Source organism: Prosopis cineraria, unplaced genomic scaffold, assembly GCF_029017545.1.
Source record: "Prosopis cineraria cultivar Desert tree isolate PC_DT_omini unplaced genomic scaffold, ASM2901754v1 PC1001, whole genome shotgun sequence".
In the NCBI taxonomy this organism is placed as follows: Eukaryota; Viridiplantae; Streptophyta; class Magnoliopsida; order Fabales; family Fabaceae; genus Prosopis; species Prosopis cineraria.
The window spans coordinates 8763-25445 of NW_026556326.1; the positions used below are offsets into that span (position 1 = coordinate 8763).

The window sequence follows — 16683 nt, forward strand, 5'->3', positions numbered from 1 at the left end:
CTATCACGGTGACCATGGCCACCATTGATATTCCTTCCACCTTCGCAATCTCAACCACTATCAGATTTAGGCCCTTGATGTCATTACTTCATCACCTTTTAACCACCAATATCTCCTCCGCAACTTACTTCCTTGTTTTTCAATTTCATCTTCTCGACCTTCGATTCCATCATTCATCAGTGATTCAAGGTCTAGTTCCCACTATCGTTTGCGACAAACACAAACCCCCCTCATTCCTCCTCTCATATTGTATTGCATTTGGTTTTCTATTCTTTTTTCATTTTCGGTGGTTTTTAAGAATGGAGTTCCTAGTTTTGTAAAATTGGTTATTTGGACAAGGTAATCCAGATGGTAGCTATGATGATAGAGTGGTTGACGACGACTTGAAAACTGGAAAGGTTTTGGGTTTAATAGGAAATTTTTAAATTTTGTTAGGAGCATTTTTATCTTTTCATATTATAAATACAATTGTAAAATAAAAAATTATACAAGATTTCATGTGATACCAAATACTCCCTCCAGTCCTATTTATAAGTTATTTTTATCAACTTCGTCAATACCAATACAATAAAAATATAAGGAATAAAATTAAGTAAAATTTTAAATATACCCCTATATAACAAATCTAAAAAGTAACGTCTTATTATCTTTTATCTCTCATGAAGAGTAATTTTGAAAATACTTCTCAAATATTACCTAAAAAGATACACCATGATTTATAAATAAAATCAAATGAACCTTCTGAAATTGGACTTATAAATGAGATCAGAGGGAGTATACTTTTAAAATTCAATTTTAGTTTGATTTTAATTTTAATTTTAATTTCATTAAAAAAAATTTCATCGCACCAAACGAGACTTTACATTTTAGGGATTTGAAATTTTAAAGATATTTTAACATATGATGGGACTTTCTGGTAAATTCATTCCTTATGTGGGACTTTTGTAATAATTCTCCCAAAAACACTCGGTTTTCCAAAACCCTAACCTGCAAAACTGCCAGTCTGCCACTGCGTTACCCACCCACCCTTCCTCCTCCTCTAAGGTTGTCTTCTCATTGTCCTCCTTTCATATGAGCAGAGCTCAGCGAACCTGTGTTGAAGTAAAAGGAACCACATTTTTCGTCCTTTTCCGTTTACCTGCCTATTAATGTTTCTTCCGCCAGTCTGATTCCTAATCGTTTTTTCGCTTTAAGATTTGCTCTTATTCCCTTTTTTGGGTCGGTAGGTTTGGGTCCACTTGACAGCGTTTCTAGAATTTTTGGCTCCCCCTAAATTGGTAGCAATTTCCGCATCGTAGTGATCGATGGGTGGTAAGAGGAAAAAGAACAACGGGGATGGTGGTGAATCGTCCTTGCCTGATGGCGGCGAAGGGGATAAGAGCAACAAGAAAACAAAGATGGAAGTGCTTCCGTCGATGATCAAGAACAAGGAAAAGAGGTCGGCGGTGCACGTGAAGCTTAAGCACCAAAAGAAACTTGAGAAGCGTAAGAAGGCTAAGGTTCGAGAAGCTGCTGAGAAAAGAGCTCTCGAGCTAGGAGAGGAGGTTCCTTATTCTCTCATAAAGTCTTCTTTTTGTTTGCCCCTTTTTGAAGGTGGCGATTCTAGTATGTCTGGTGTGATTTTCGTTGTTGGTAGTGGGTTTTGACCGTTTTGCTTTATTTGGATTCCTACAGCCTCCGGAGAAGAAGGTGCCTCGTACTATTGAGAACACTAGGGAGGCCGATGAGACTGTTTGTAAGCCTGATGATGAAGAGGTCTTCCTTCTCTCTCTTTTTAACCTAGCGTTACTACTCCTTTCGTCTCGTTGTTATTAACTAATTTCTGCATCCTTTTCTAAATGTCTTTGTCTGATTGAAACTTGTAGTTTTTATTCCAAGTGGACATCTAGATTTTTATATCCACATACTTGGGATTAATGTCAAATTTCCTATTTTTACATCTGTGCATTAACAAATGCTGAATCATGTTATCTCCTACCAAAGCGGTTTTCCTTGATCACTTTAGGGGCAGTGGCAGGAAGAACGTTGTTTGCTAGAAAATAGAGTTGACACTTTAAGAAAATTGGGCTTTTTTAAAAAGAATGATGATAGATCAACTTAGGTGTCTCGTTGTTTGAATTTCCAGTTCTATTTAATCAGACACTGGTTGAGAGTTAAGGAGAATAGAATTTGGCTGCTAACTGCAAATTCTGCTTTGCAAGGAAATGAGCTGGGCGTCTGGATTTTGGAATTCTTATCAACACAGGAAAATAAGTCCATGTTTTTCCCTTACACATTTTGTGTTAGAATATCATTGGATGCTTTGAATATGAGTATAATATGTGTTTTAATTGAATAAGGCAATAAGCAAGGAGGAATTGTTTCTAGCGTCCAATTTTTTAAGTATATAATTGCTTCAAAATTTGTATATCTTGGTTTTAGAATATTTTGTTGCCATGTACTCCCTTTGTCCCCATGTATATAAAGGAGGAGGGTTGTGTTAGGCCATCAACAGCCAATGTAAAAATTTGTTGAATCTATCATGAACATGGACAATAGACGTTATAATGTTAATGCTAGGTCGTTGCCTGTAAGTAACGCGCTGCATGGCTCGAGTACAGTGATAAGTGAGTTAGAGCCGCTGCATCGGCGCCCGGATGTAGTGTTAAATGAGCAAGGGCTACCGCGTCATTCTGGACGCACGCGGCTAAAGAAGTTAGTCCATAAGAGCAAAATTAGATTTGGTACTTGGAACGTTGGGACATTAAATTGTAAATCTGTAGAGGTTGTAGGGGTTATGATTCAAAGGAAAATCAATATCCTTTGCTTGCAAGAAACAAAATGGCGTGGAGAAGAAGCTAAGGATATTCAAGGTTTCAAACTTTGGTATACAGGAAAAGTAAGTGCACGTAATGGAGTAGGCACCATTATAGATAAGGAGTGGAAGAAGAACATTGTAGAAGTTAGCAGAATTGGAGACAGAATTATTTCTTTAAAAATGATAATTGGACGTGAGACTGTTAATATTGTTAGCGCTTATGCGCCGCAAGTCGGGACAGAAGCCAGTCTTAAGGAATTATTTTGGGAGGATCTGGAGGGGTTGATTCGACACATACCACAGAGTGAAAAGATTTTTATTGGAGGAGACTTTAATGGGCATGTCGGGAGGGAAGCTGGTCAGTATGCGAGGGTGCATGGTGGTTTTGGTTTTGGAGAGCTAAACAATGAAGGGCAAACTCTTCTTGATTTCTCATTGGCGTATGATTTTAAGATTGCCAACACTTGTTTCAAGAAGAGAGATGAGCATCTCATCACCTACAAAAGTGGAGCCTCAAGGTCGCAGATTGATTTTCTTTTGGTTAGGAACACTGATAGAAAACTTTGTAAAAATTGTAAGGTGATCCCTGGAGATGCTGTAACGACACAACATAGGGTCCTAGTCCTTGATGTGTGTATTATGAGTAAAATCCAAAAACGTCGACAAGTAGTAACACCAAGGATTAGGTGTGGCAATTAAAAGGTGAGAAGCAAGATATTTTCAAGCGAAATTTTTTGGATAAAGGAATTTGGGATTCTCAGGGAAGTGCTAACATCATATGGGAGGATATGGCTAAAAAGATACGGGAGGTTGCAAAAGTAGTTTTGGGAGAATCGAAAGGTTCTGGTCCGAGAGATAAGGAGTCTTGGTGGTGGAATAATAGTGTACAGGACAAAATCAAGTATAAGAAGAACTGTTTTAAAGCCATACATTTGTGTAACAATGAGAAAAATTGGGAGAGGTACCGTATGGCTAAGAAGGAAACTAAGAGAGCTGTGGGTGAAGCTCGTTCTAAAGCTTTTGAAGAATTTTATAAGAACCTTGAGACGAAGGAAGGAGAGCAAAATATTTATAAGATTGCCAAGAGTAGGGAAAGAAAATCAAGAGATCTAGAACAGGTAAGGTGTATTAAGGATGAAGAGGGAAGAATTTTAGTTACAGATGATGAAATTAAAAATAGATGGGAGACTTATTTTTCTAAACTTTTCAATGATGGAGAGGATTCATCTAGTAATTTGGAGGATTTAGTAACTGGTGAAGGAGAACAAAATTTGTCATTCTATCGAAAAATACGTGATAAGGAGGTAAAGGAAGCTCTTAAGAAAATGGCAAATGGTAGAGCTAACGGACCTGATTGTATATCTATCGAAGCGTGGAAATGTTTAGGTGAAGAAGGAGTGAGATGGTTAACTAAGTTATTTAATGTGATTTTACGGTCCAAGAAAATGCCTGATGAGTAGAGGAGAAGTACATTAATTCCTATTTATAAAAATAAAGGAGATATTCAGAATTGTACTAACTATAGAGGGATTAAACTCATGAGCCACACAATGAAATTGTGGGAGAAAGTAATTGAGCACAGGTTGAGATTGGAGACAAGTATTTCTGAGAATCAATTTGGTTTTATGCCAGGTAGATCAACTACAGAGGCGATTTATCTACTAAGGGGATTAATGGAAAAGTATCGTTGTAAAGATAAAGATCTACACATGGTTTTTATTGATTTGGAAAAAGCTTATGACTGTATACCAAGAGAAGTGCTTTGGAAAGCGTTGGAAAAAAAGAGAGTACGGATTGCTTATATTAAAGCCATACAAGATATGTATGAGGGGGTAAAAACTAGTATAAGAACGCCTAGTGGTCAAACAAAGGATTTTCCTATAAAGATTGGGCTACATCAGGGATCATCTCTGAGTCCTTATTTGTTCAACTTGATTTTAAATGTTTTGACGGAACATATTCAAGAGGAAATCCCGAAATGTATGCTCTTCGCGGATGATATAGTTCTTATAGCAGAGACAAGAGAAGAGGTTAATTGCAAACTTGAGTTATGGAGGAGGACATTGGAGTCGAAAGGTTTTCGTCTGAGTAGAAGTAAGACGGAATATTTATATTGTAAATTTGATAAAGGACTATTCGAAAATAATTTGGAAGTGAAATTGGGAGATCAAATTATACCTCAAGTGGAAAAGTTTAGATATTTGGGAGCCATTATCCAAAATGATGGCGAAATCAGTGGAGATATTTCACATAGAATTCAAGCTGGGTGGTTTAATTGGAGAAAAGCTAAAGGAGTTATTTGTGACCGTAAGGTGCCTAATAAACTTAAAGGAAAGTTTTATCGTACTGCTATCAGACCGGCAATGTTATATAGTAGTGAATGTTGGGTTCTAATGGGACAGCAAGAGCATAAAGTTGGAGTAGCAGAGATGAGAATGTTACGATGGATGTGCGGACATACACGTAAAGATAAAATTCGAAATGAGCACATACGTGAAAAAGTGAGGGTGGCACCTATTGAGGAAAAAATGGTAGAAAATCGGTTGAGATGGTTTGGGCATGTACAAAGAAGACCAAGGGAGGCACCAGTGAGAAGAGTGGAACATATAACTTTGAGTCCGATTAAGAGAGGTAGAAGAAGGCCTAAGAGAACACTCTTGGAAGTTGTTGAACGTGATCTCTTAATTAATAATATTTCTAAAAGCTTAATAAATGATAGAGCACAATGGCGTCTTGCAATCCATGTAGCCGACCCCACCTAGTGGGATAAAGGCTTGTTGTTGTTGTTGTTGTTGTTGTTGTACTCCCTTTGTCCCAAATTACAGGACACTTTTGAAGGAGTTTTTCTGTCTCAAAATGTAAGACATTTTGGGTAGATTAGGATTTCATTAAATGCACTAATTTTAATATTACCTTTTCTCTCTCTATAATTAATTTATATCTCTTTTCTTTTTAATATATTAAATGATGGGTGTTTTTGAAAGCTTATATTTTTGTTTTGAATAGATAAGGTTGTTAAGTGTGTTTAAAGAGGTTTATTGGTATGTGAAATTTTGTCTAAAAGTGTCTTATAATTTGGAATGGATGGAGTATAATTTTTCGCATTCTCCATTTCAAACTGGAAAATGCCACTTGTTTGACTCATTTGTTATTACTGTTCATTTGCTTGCAGCTATTTGCTGGAAATGATTGTGATGAATTCAGTACAGTTTTAAAACGACAACAGACTCCCAAGATATTAATCACCACTTGCCGTTTCAATTCTACGGTATGTTTTCTTTATGCCTTTGTTTAGTATATTGACTGCATGCTCAGCATTCAAAGAATGTAAGAATATACATTTCTTCAATATAAACTTATTCTTAAACTTCTAGGAGCAGCATTTATGTAATGAAATTTTGTATGTGATTTCGTTTTTTTTTTTTGCTATCATGTTCTTACTTTAATTAGAATATGGTAATCTGCAGAGGGGGCCGGCTTTTATATCAGATTTACTTTCAGTTATACCAAATGCACATTATTACAAGAGAGGAACCTATGATTTAAAGAAGGTGCTGGTCTCAATTTTCATTGCCAATGAGAAACATGGAGCTTCATGCGTTTGAAAGTTTCTTTTTAATTTTACTTTGAATTGCAGATTGTAGAATATGCAAAGAACAAGGACTTCACATCTATTATAGTTGTTCACACAAATCGCCGGGAACCAGGTATTTGACGTCTTTGCTTTTTTTCTTTTTTTTAGGATTTAGTAACACATTTATCATCATTTATACATTTCTGTATTTTATTTTGGTTTTGAGGATCAAATGACCTCAATAGTAATTCTTGTTATTCTCTGTTTTTATGAATTGCAGATGCTCTATTAATCATTGGCATACCTGATGGGCCTACTGCACATTTCAAGCTTTCAAGGCTTGCTTTACGCAAAGATATCAAGGTTTGGTATTTGCTGTTTGTTTAGTAACTCGTACAACATTGTGTCTTTGGAATTCTGGATGATGTTGCTTTACATTTTACTTGTAAGTTATATTAATGAAGAGTAATAAAAATACGGGGCTGAGGGCATAGGAAAATACTTTGACTGGTTGGGTGAAAAGATGCGCATAATGAACTTGGGTTATTTATCTATTTTGTTCTGTGACTTATGTTGCCACTATTGGGTGAATTTGGCTTTACTTGGATAGGATTCCAATATTTATTTTCTTCAACTTACATTGGTACCTTTCATGGTTATATAAATTCACATTATATTAACAGCAAAGCTTGGTAGATGAATTTGCTTCTCCTTTTGGATTAACTGGATATGTTGATCAAATGAAAATTTAATCTACATTTGTTATTATTCTCTCTATCATCTGTAAATTCTTTTTCATCTGGAAAAAAAAGTTTAAAATGTCTATCTTTTGTAGTAAATGAAATTTTCCTATCCATATTTTTTTTACTTGCAGGGTCATGGAAATCCAACCAGTCACAAGCCTGAGCTAGTTCTAAATAACTTTACAACACGTCTAGGGCATCGAATTGGAAGGTTACCATTTTATCTTATTCTGGGCTCCATGGGTTGCTTGATTGACTCTGTTTCATTCGAACATTGTACACTATGGTTATGCCGGATTTAAAGAAAACTTAATGCTAGTTTTGTTTTCTTTTGTAAGGCACATTATAAAGGAGGGAAGAATAACTAGTAGGCTAGTTTTCCTGTTTTACTGATAATTCCATTGCATTTATTCTTGGCTTTTAACTCCGCCTATGTTTATAGCCGGTCCCAAGCCCGGGTAAAGGAGGAGGGTTGTGTTAGGCCATCAACAGCCAATGTAAAAATTTGTTGAATCTATCATGAACATGGACAATAGACGTTATAATGTTAATGCTAGGTCGTTGCCCGTAAGTAACGCGCTGCATGGCTCGAGTACAGTGATAAGTGAGTTAGAGCCGCTGCATCGGCGCCCGGATGTAGTGTTAAATGAGCAAGGGCTACCGTGTCATTCTGGACGCACGCGGCTAAAGAAGTTAGTCCATAAGAGCAAAATTAGATTTGGTACTTGGAATGTTGGGACATTAAATTGTAAATCTGTAGAGGTTGTAGGGGTTATGATTCAAAGGAAAATCAATATCCTTTGCTTGCAAGAAACAAAATGGCGTGGAGAAGGAGCTAAGGATATTCAAGGTTTCAAACTTTGGTATACAGGAAAAGTAAGTGCACGCAATGGAGTAGGCATCATTGTAGATAAGGAGTGGAAGAAGAACGTTGTAGAAGTTAGCAGAATTGGAGACAGAAGTATTTCTTTAAAAATGATAATTGGACGTGAGACTGTTAATATTGTTAGCGCTTATGCGCCGCAAGTTGGGACAGAAGCCAGTCTTAAGGAATTATTTTGGGAGGATCTGGAGGGGTTGATTCGACACATACCACAGAGTGAAAAGATTTTTATTGGAGGAGACTTTAATGGACATGTCGGGAGGGAAGCTGGTCAGTATGCGAGGGTGCATGGTGGTTTTGGTTTTGGAGAGCTAAACAATGAAGGGCAAACTCTTCTTGATTTCTCATTGACGTATGATTTTAAGATTGCCAACACTTGTTTCAAGAAGAGAGATGAGCATCTCATCACTTACAAAAGTGGAGCCTCAAGGTCGCAGATTGATTTTCTTTTGGTTAGGAACACAGATAGAAAACTTTGTAAAAATTGTAAGGTGATCCCTGGAGATGCTGTAACGACACAACATAGGGTTCTAGTCCTTGATGTGTGTATTATGAGTAAAATCCAAAAACGTCGACAAGTAGTAACACCAAAGATTAGGTGGTGGCAATTAAAAGGTGAGAAGCAAGATATTTTCAAGCGAAATCTTTTGGATAAAGGAATTTGGGATTCTCAGGGAAGTGCTAACATCATATGGGAGGATATGGCTAAAAAGATACGGGAGGTTGCAAAAGTAGTTTTGGGAGAATCGAAAGGTTCTGGTCCGAGAGATAAGGAGTCTTGGTGGTGGAATAATAGTGTACAGGACAAAATCAAGTATAAGAAGAACTGTTTTAAAGCCATACATTTGTGTAACAATGAGGAAAATTGGGAGAGGTACCGTATGGCTAAGAAGGAAACTAAGAGAGCTGTGGGTGAAGCTCGTTCCAAAGCTTTTGAAGAATTTTATAAGAACCTTGAGACGAAGGAAGGAGAGCAAAATATTTATAAAATTGCCAAGAGTAGGGAAAGAAAATCAAGAGATCTAGAACAGGTAAGGTGTATTAAGGATGAAGAGGGAAGAATTTTAGTTACAGATGATGAAATTAAAAATAGATGGGAGACTTATTTTTCTAAACTTTTCAATGATGGAGAAGATTCATCTAGTAACTTGGAGGATTTAGTAACTGGTGAAGGAGAACAAAATTTGTCATTCTATCGAAAAATACGTGATAAGGAGGTAAAGGAAGCTCTTAAGAAAATGGCAAATGGTAGAGCTAACGGACCTGATTGTATATCTATCGAAGCGTGGAAATGTTTAGGTGAAGAAGGGGTGAGATGGTTAACTAAGTTATTTAATGTGATTTTACGGTCCAAGAAAATGCCTGATGAGTGGAGGAGAAGTACATTAATTCCTATTTATAAAAATAAAGGAGATATTCAGAATTGTACTAACTATAGAGGGATTAAACTCATGAGCCACACAATGAAATTGTGGGAGAAAGTAATTGAGCACAGGTTGAGATTGGAGACAAGTATTTCTGAGAATCAATTTGGTTTTATGCCAGGTAGATCAACTACAGAGGCAATTTATCTACTAAGGGGATTAATGGAAAAGTATCGTTGTAAAGATAAAGATCTACACATGGTTTTTATTGATTTGGAAAAAGCTTATGACCGTATACCAAGAGAAGTGCTTTGGAAAGCGTTGGAAAAAAAGGGAGTACGGATTGCTTATATTAAAGCCATACAAGATATGTATGAGGGGGTAAAAACTAGTATAAGAACGCCTAGTGGTCAAACAAAGGATTTTCCTATAAAGATTGGACTACATCAGGGATCATCTCTGAGTCCTTATTTGTTCAACTTGATTTTAAATGTTTTGACGGAACATATTCAAGAGGAAATCCCGAAATGTATGCTCTTCGCGGATGATATAGTTCTTATAGCAGAGACAAGAGAAGAGGTTAATTGCAAACTTGAGTTATGGAGGAGGACATTGGAGTCGAAAGGTTTTCGTCTGAGTAGAAGTAAGACGGAATATTTATATTGTAAATTTGGTAAAGGACTATTCGAAAATAATTTGGAAGTGAAATTGGGAGATCAAATTATACCTCAAGTGGAAAAGTTTAGATATTTGGGAGCCATTATTCAAAATGATGGCGAAATCAGTGGAGATATTTCACATAGAATTCAAGCTGGGTGGTTTAATTGGAGAAAAGCTAAAGGAGTTATTTGTGACCGTAAGGTGCCTAATAAACTTAAAGGAAAGTTTTATCGTACTGCTATCAGACCGGCAATGTTATATAGTAGTGAATGTTGGGCTCTAACGGGACAGCAAGAGCATAAAGTTGGAGTAGCAGAGATGAGAATGTTACGATGGATGTGCGGACATACACGTAAAGATAAAATTCGAAATGAGCACATACGTGAAAAAGTGAGGGTGGCACCTATTGAGGAAAAAATGGTAGAAAATCGGTTGAGATGGTTTGGGCATGTACAAAGAAGACCAAGGGAGGCACCAGTGAGAAGAGTGGAACATATAACTTTGAGTCCGATTAAGAGAGGTAGAGGAAGGCCTAAGAGAACACTCTTGGAAGTTGTTGAACGTGATCTCTTAATTAATAATATTTCTAAAAGCTTAATAAATGATAGAGCACAATGGCGTCTTGCAATCCATGTAGCCGACCCCACCTAGTGGGATAAAGGCTTGTTGTTGTTGTTGTTGTTTTATTCTTGGCTTTTGCTTTTTCTAGAATAAATGATGGCATGAACTGGGGCCTTTCTTTCAACTCATAAGTCGTCAATTCTTTTCTTTGATAGGTTAATACAGTCACTTTTCCCCCAAGATCCAGAATTTAAAGGTAGACGAGTAGTCACTTTCCACAACCAGCGAGACTTCATCTTCTTCCGGCATCATCGGTATGCGTCCACAAGACTTGTATACTTTTTATTTTTTAGTTTTTTGACCAACACACAAGACTTGTATACTTAATCTATAATTTTATGCTTCTAATGGGCCCCCTTTTACTAGAGGACTGAACTATAATTGGAGGAGTAAGAAAGGGATAAAGGGGTGTGCCTGATCCAATCAAAGGAAATGAGATACTAGTCTGCACTGTGCCCTAAAAGGGGGAATGCAGAGTGCAGATTAAGGAGGGGAAGAGGAATTACATGTTGGAATAACTTACTGTGTCATGTGATGATTGTGTAATGGTGTGCTGCCAGGGATAGAAGGTCGGGTGGATAGACCTTGGAGGCTAGAGGAAGGTTGCATTCATTCCGTGAAGGATTTGTGAGAGAGAATCTAAGCCTCTCAAAAGCCAGGGCCTATATTGATGTTTTTCATTTTCTTTCTTTCTTTTGATATTACTATCTTGAGCTCTGTTTTACTGTTCTGCTTGTTTTCTGATCTGTACTCTTAATTTTACCTGTATCCTCATATTGGTTGGTTTGTCTCTGTTATTTTGGTTAGAGTAACGCCAGAAGAGCATAGGTCTATTAATTTCAATTCTTTATTGTATTAATTTTGTACTGTAGGTACATTTTTGAAAAAAAAGAAGTCAAGAAGGCTGACTCCAAGGCCAACAAGACCAAGGATTCCAAGGGGGAGGATGTTCCTCAAACTAAGACAATTGCCCGCCTTCAGGTTGGTTCCAGCTCTATTCTGTGGCTGGTTTTATACCTCAAACTAATCCACGAAAATTGTTATTTTAAGTGTTTTCATACTATGCAGTTAAATGCTTCTCATTGTTTTCTTAACTCACTGAGGACAAAAACAAAAGTTATCATAGGGACTGTGGTTGATCTGTTTGACTTCTCCTTTCTATGTTTGGACTGGGTATCGCGTCCATAACATAAGAATTAAAATGGCTTACATTACATGTCTATCTTACAAACGAGTTTCAGCAAAGGTTCTTTACACCTCGTAGCTGAGTGATGAACTCAACTCATTACTGGAGGGGAGTTGAATGGGAAGAGGGAGAGTTTCCATTTCATTGTTTTCAAGTTGAATGAAAAATGGATGGTAACACACTTCCCATTGTTAGGAAGTGAATGAATATTTTAATGATGATGGGCAAACCAGTAAATAGTAATTGAAAATATAATGGGACCTTATAAGGTCCAACTCCTCCCTTCGTCTTATTCATCTAATTTTTGCATCAATTGTACTCCCTCCAGTCCTATTTATAAGGCAGGGAGAGAGATTTTTTTGGCCCTCTTTAGAAGTCATGTTATTAAATTGTTGCACAAGTTTTCTCTTTTATCCTTCATTAAATGTTGGTGAAAGAAAATATGTATATTTAATGGAGGTAAAGTTGAAAAGTTATTAAATTTTTAGATATAATTAATGAGTTCTAAAGTTTTTCTTAGTTCTAGTAAAACATGTTAAAAGTGACTTATAAATGGAATCATAGAAATATATCATAAGGTCTCTAAACTTGGCAATAATTTGAATTTAAAACTGCAGGAATGTGGTCCTCGTTTCACATTGAAGTTGATGAGCCTGCAGCATGGAACGTTTGACAGCAAGGGTGGAGAATACGAGTGGGTTCACAAGGTAATGTACTTGTTAGCCAACTTCACAAGGTAATTTATGTGGCATTATCATCTTTCTAACAGCCCATATTTGCTCTGTTTTCTTTCTCTTTAGCCTGAAATGGACACAAGCCGTAGGAGGTTTTTCTTGTAACTGGATTGGAGCACTGCAATTCACTATTCAGACGTCGTTTTTCTGGGAAGAGGTGTCTTTTTGTTCAAGGGAACTGGTTATCGTGCGCATGGTGTTGCAATCTTTAGAAACAAAAGGGCTAATGCTATCTTAATCTGACATTATTTTTTGAATCAGAGTTCAATTTTGACTGCAGAGCATGTCGTGGGGGCATAGAAAAACTAAATTAGCTGAGAAAAATTCATGTTAGTTGTAATCCATAGCCTATTTACATTCTTTAAGTTACACCCCTTCTCTATGTTCTTTTGTAGTTTTGTTGTAAAATGGATTATTTGCTGTATTTGTTCACCTGCTCTTACATTTACATGACCAGCAAAAAATAAGAAATATAATTTTTTGACAAATAATATGTAATATTTTTTAAAGCAAGCGAAAAATATCTTGAACATTTTATAAATAGGATTGGAGGGAGTGAACCAAAGAGGAACAATATTTTTATTTTGACAAAAAAAAAAAAACAGGAGGAACCTAACCTGGAAAAGTATGGAGATATTCTTGAAGTAGCCGTTAAGAAAGCTAGTGGTGGAAGTTAAGAAAGCTTGCTTGAAAGGTACATAGCGATGAGTCCCACTTTATGCCAAAAAGACTTATTTTGGTGTCATGCTTCTACAGGCTCATCATTATCCTCTTGTATCCTTCTGTACACCCCATTGAGTCCTGTTCTTTGGACGCCTAGTGTAGCATCGCATCTACGTATTGTACTAAAGTATTGATATCGGGATTGATCATTAGATTAGTTAAAATACTGGTTTAAAAATCAACGGTAAAAAGTTGTCAAATCTGGTCATGAAAAACAAAATGTTATTGAACCACTTATGGAATTGGTTCAATAGTTCAACCAAACAGGTTGGTCTAGATTTCAATATCATGCATTCATATGGTCTAGATTTCAATATCATGCATCCATACCTTCCCTTTCCTCACCACTGTGTATGTGTGTGTAATTAATTCGTTTCTTCAGATATCTTGATGTCGCCACTTTGGATTCGATATGGATGGGTTAACTGGAGAAGCATTGAAGAATCTTCAACTTTACTCATTGCATGCGTAAAGCTGGTAATTTTTTTTCTTAAAATTAGAGGCTTAAAATATACTCTTCTAATTCTCTTTATAAGTTATTTTTATTAACATTATCAATACCAATACAAAAAAATATAAAGAATAAAAGTGTATAGAATTTTAGATATGTCTTAATATAATAAATTTAAAAAGTGATGTCATGTTATTTTTTTTATTAAAAAATTTTTAAAAATACTTTGCAATTATTATTACTTAAAAAGTTGCACCACAAAATGACTAAATGAGAAGAACGTAGGCAACAAGTAAATGGAGAGATCCCTCTCCCATTTAGGAAATTAGAAAATAAAAATATGTGAAATATTTTTATAAAAGAAATCTATGAAGTATTTCTCGAGTCTTCTTTATAAGTTATTTTTACCAATCTCATCAATGTCAATGCAAGAAAAGTATAAGAAATAAAAGTGTATAAAATCTTAAATATGTCCCTATATAAAAATCTAAAAAGTGATGTTATATTATTTTTTTGCTTTTATGAAGGGTAATTTTAAAAATAATTTTTAAATATTACCTAAAAAGTTGTATCATGACTTATAAATGAGAGTAGAGGGAGTATTTATTTGAAGGAGATAGACAATAAAAAATTATATATTTGTTGGCCTAAAATATAAGTTATATATATTTTCATTTTAAAAAATTCCCTTTAAATAAAACATTTTAATAGTTTCAAATTCTTTTAAATTTACGCTCAATTTTTTTTTTCATCGCAGTTTTATAATCATATTTGGGGGTTATTTTTATTCTGTCAAGAGAGATGAACGTAATTGGGGTCATTGTCTAAATACGAGCAATATTTATATCAAAATTCACACTGCTCCATCTTCAAATATAAGAAAAACAATCATATATTTTTTTTACTATAAGAAAAATTAAAAATTTGAAAAAGTATTAATCACATTTTTCTCAAATTTTCCCTCATAAATGGATAATATTATTAAATTAAAAGGAAAAGGTAAATATTAATTACAAGAATATTTTATTCATGTTAATTTTAAATATAATTATTATGATTAATCAATTTTTTAAAATTATAAGAGTCGTGATGGAAGATTGGAGGAATTATGGATAGGAGTATAGATAAAAAACATTTTAGGGACAACATTTTTCAATTTTTTTTTATAGCGGGGCGAAACGTGGGACCGACCCAGAGAGAAGAAAGAGAGAGATGAAGTGAGAAGTCGGCAGGCAATTGTAGTGGATTGCGTGTGCAAAATGATATTTATTTGTGTTCAGTTCACTGCTAATTCAACGAATAGTGACGCGACACCGACATACCCCACATCAGACCTAATCACATGTCATGTTTATGGATTTTTTTTCAAAAAATTACATTTAACTAACTTAACCCTTCTATGTAAGAAATGACGCCTCATACGCCTTGTACACGTAGCAGATTTGAACTCAAAATTTCTTCCCCAAAAAAAAAAAAAACAAAAGAAAGAAAGATAACGTCGTTCCTGGGACAAGTAACAATTATGAACTATGAAAAATGGAGAGTAGAGACCAAATAAGTGAAATTTTTAGAGGAAGGATTCCAAAATCTGCATGCATATGAGCCTTGAGACATCTTCGAGAATCTGTATTGCATTGAATATGGTTCCTGAAGTTTAGTTGTAAATTTGGAATACACCTTCAAAAAACTTTGAATGTTTGGTACTTCATCTGCAAATTTTTCACTGGTTTAGTGCTTAATTATCCCAAAAATGGGAAAAAATTTACTTACTTAACAGTTTTTTTTTAATGACAAAAATTTTTACTAATGATTTATTAAAGAAATTGGCTCGTGACATTGAAAGTGAAAATTATCGTGTAGGAGACGAATTCTAACTAACCAAACCAAATTGGAATTTGGAACACATGAAGCAGAGTTTAACTAACCAAACCAACTTTTGGGCAAGTTCAAACAAATGGCTTGCCAGTGATTGCCTTCCACGCACATGCATGTGCAACGATTTATCCGAATCCCTCTTTTGACTCGTTGATCTATTTTGGACCAATCACAGTTCTTGATTTTTGTCCCCTCTTTACTTGTGATTGTGACTCTTGATGACATTCTTTTTCCACTTCACGTCATGGGATTTGGAATACTTTTCAATTACTACTACGTCCTTAACTAACCTATTAGCCCATTGCCACTCTTTCATTCATTTACTACAGTCAAATTAATATTTACAACCAGGGCCAGTAGGAACTGTGGAGTGTGGACCCCTATGCTATAAAATTTTACTTTATAAGTAGCTCAAATTTTGTTAATGAATAATGTTAAAATTAATTTTAGGCCCCTTACTTTTAGATGAATTTTCAGTTGTGACCCCCTACATGATTATTACTGAATTCATCCCCGTTTACCGTTCTCGTTCACAAGAAGATGGCGTTATCACCAAACCAGCTATTCGTTCCATATCTTTCTTTTACAAGATATACTCCTCAGTTTGAAATTAGAAATGGTAAAATAATAAATTAACCCTTAAATTATAAACACACTATCTAAATTCATTTTCTATGCGACATTTTTCTTTAAGTTTTAGAAATAATATAATTTAATTTTTATCATTAATAAAAGTTAACTTTGACAAATAACTAATTAAAAAATGACATGAAAAAGAACAGGAAAATGACTAAAAAATTATAATAAAATATTTAAAAATATTATAGATAATGGCTCAACAGATTAAAAAAACTAAAAAAATTGATCATTACATCAAATATTTTCTTCAATTATTTTGCATAACATATCAGTAATTGCTTGACCAGAATTCCCATTCCTTCAAGATAAACACAAGTTCGAAATATGAAATTTTTAAATTATCAAACGCCAATTATGAGTGGCACAGCGGTCGTTATCTCCTTCACCCCTTGTCCCTTCTGTTTGTTCACAAAGAATAAATTTATTTTATGCT

General features: G+C 35.1%; 1 protein-coding gene across 3 annotated transcripts; it reads left to right on the forward strand.

Annotated features, from left to right (window-relative positions):
* The first annotated feature begins 992 nt into the window (after window positions 1-992).
* On the forward strand, window positions 993-13010 carry LOC129299017 (uncharacterized). Of its 3 annotated transcripts, none has more exons than XM_054937462.1 (12): window positions 993-1044; window positions 1227-1544; window positions 1675-1755; window positions 5970-6065; window positions 6265-6348; window positions 6435-6504; window positions 6652-6734; window positions 7246-7325; window positions 10798-10896; window positions 11515-11623; window positions 12446-12535; window positions 12629-13010. In XM_054937462.1, exons 2-12 carry the CDS (start codon window positions 1305-1307, stop codon window positions 12665-12667), a joined length of 1071 nt encoding a protein of 356 aa, XP_054793437.1. In that variant the 5' UTR covers window positions 993-1044; window positions 1227-1304; the 3' UTR covers window positions 12668-13010. The 3 variants fall into 3 exon arrangements, with proteins under 3 accessions (XP_054793437.1, XP_054793435.1, XP_054793436.1); XM_054937461.1 differs by having other exon boundaries at window positions 1016-1101; XM_054937460.1 differs by having other exon boundaries at window positions 996-1544.
* Window positions 13011-16683: the final 3673 nt, after the last annotated feature.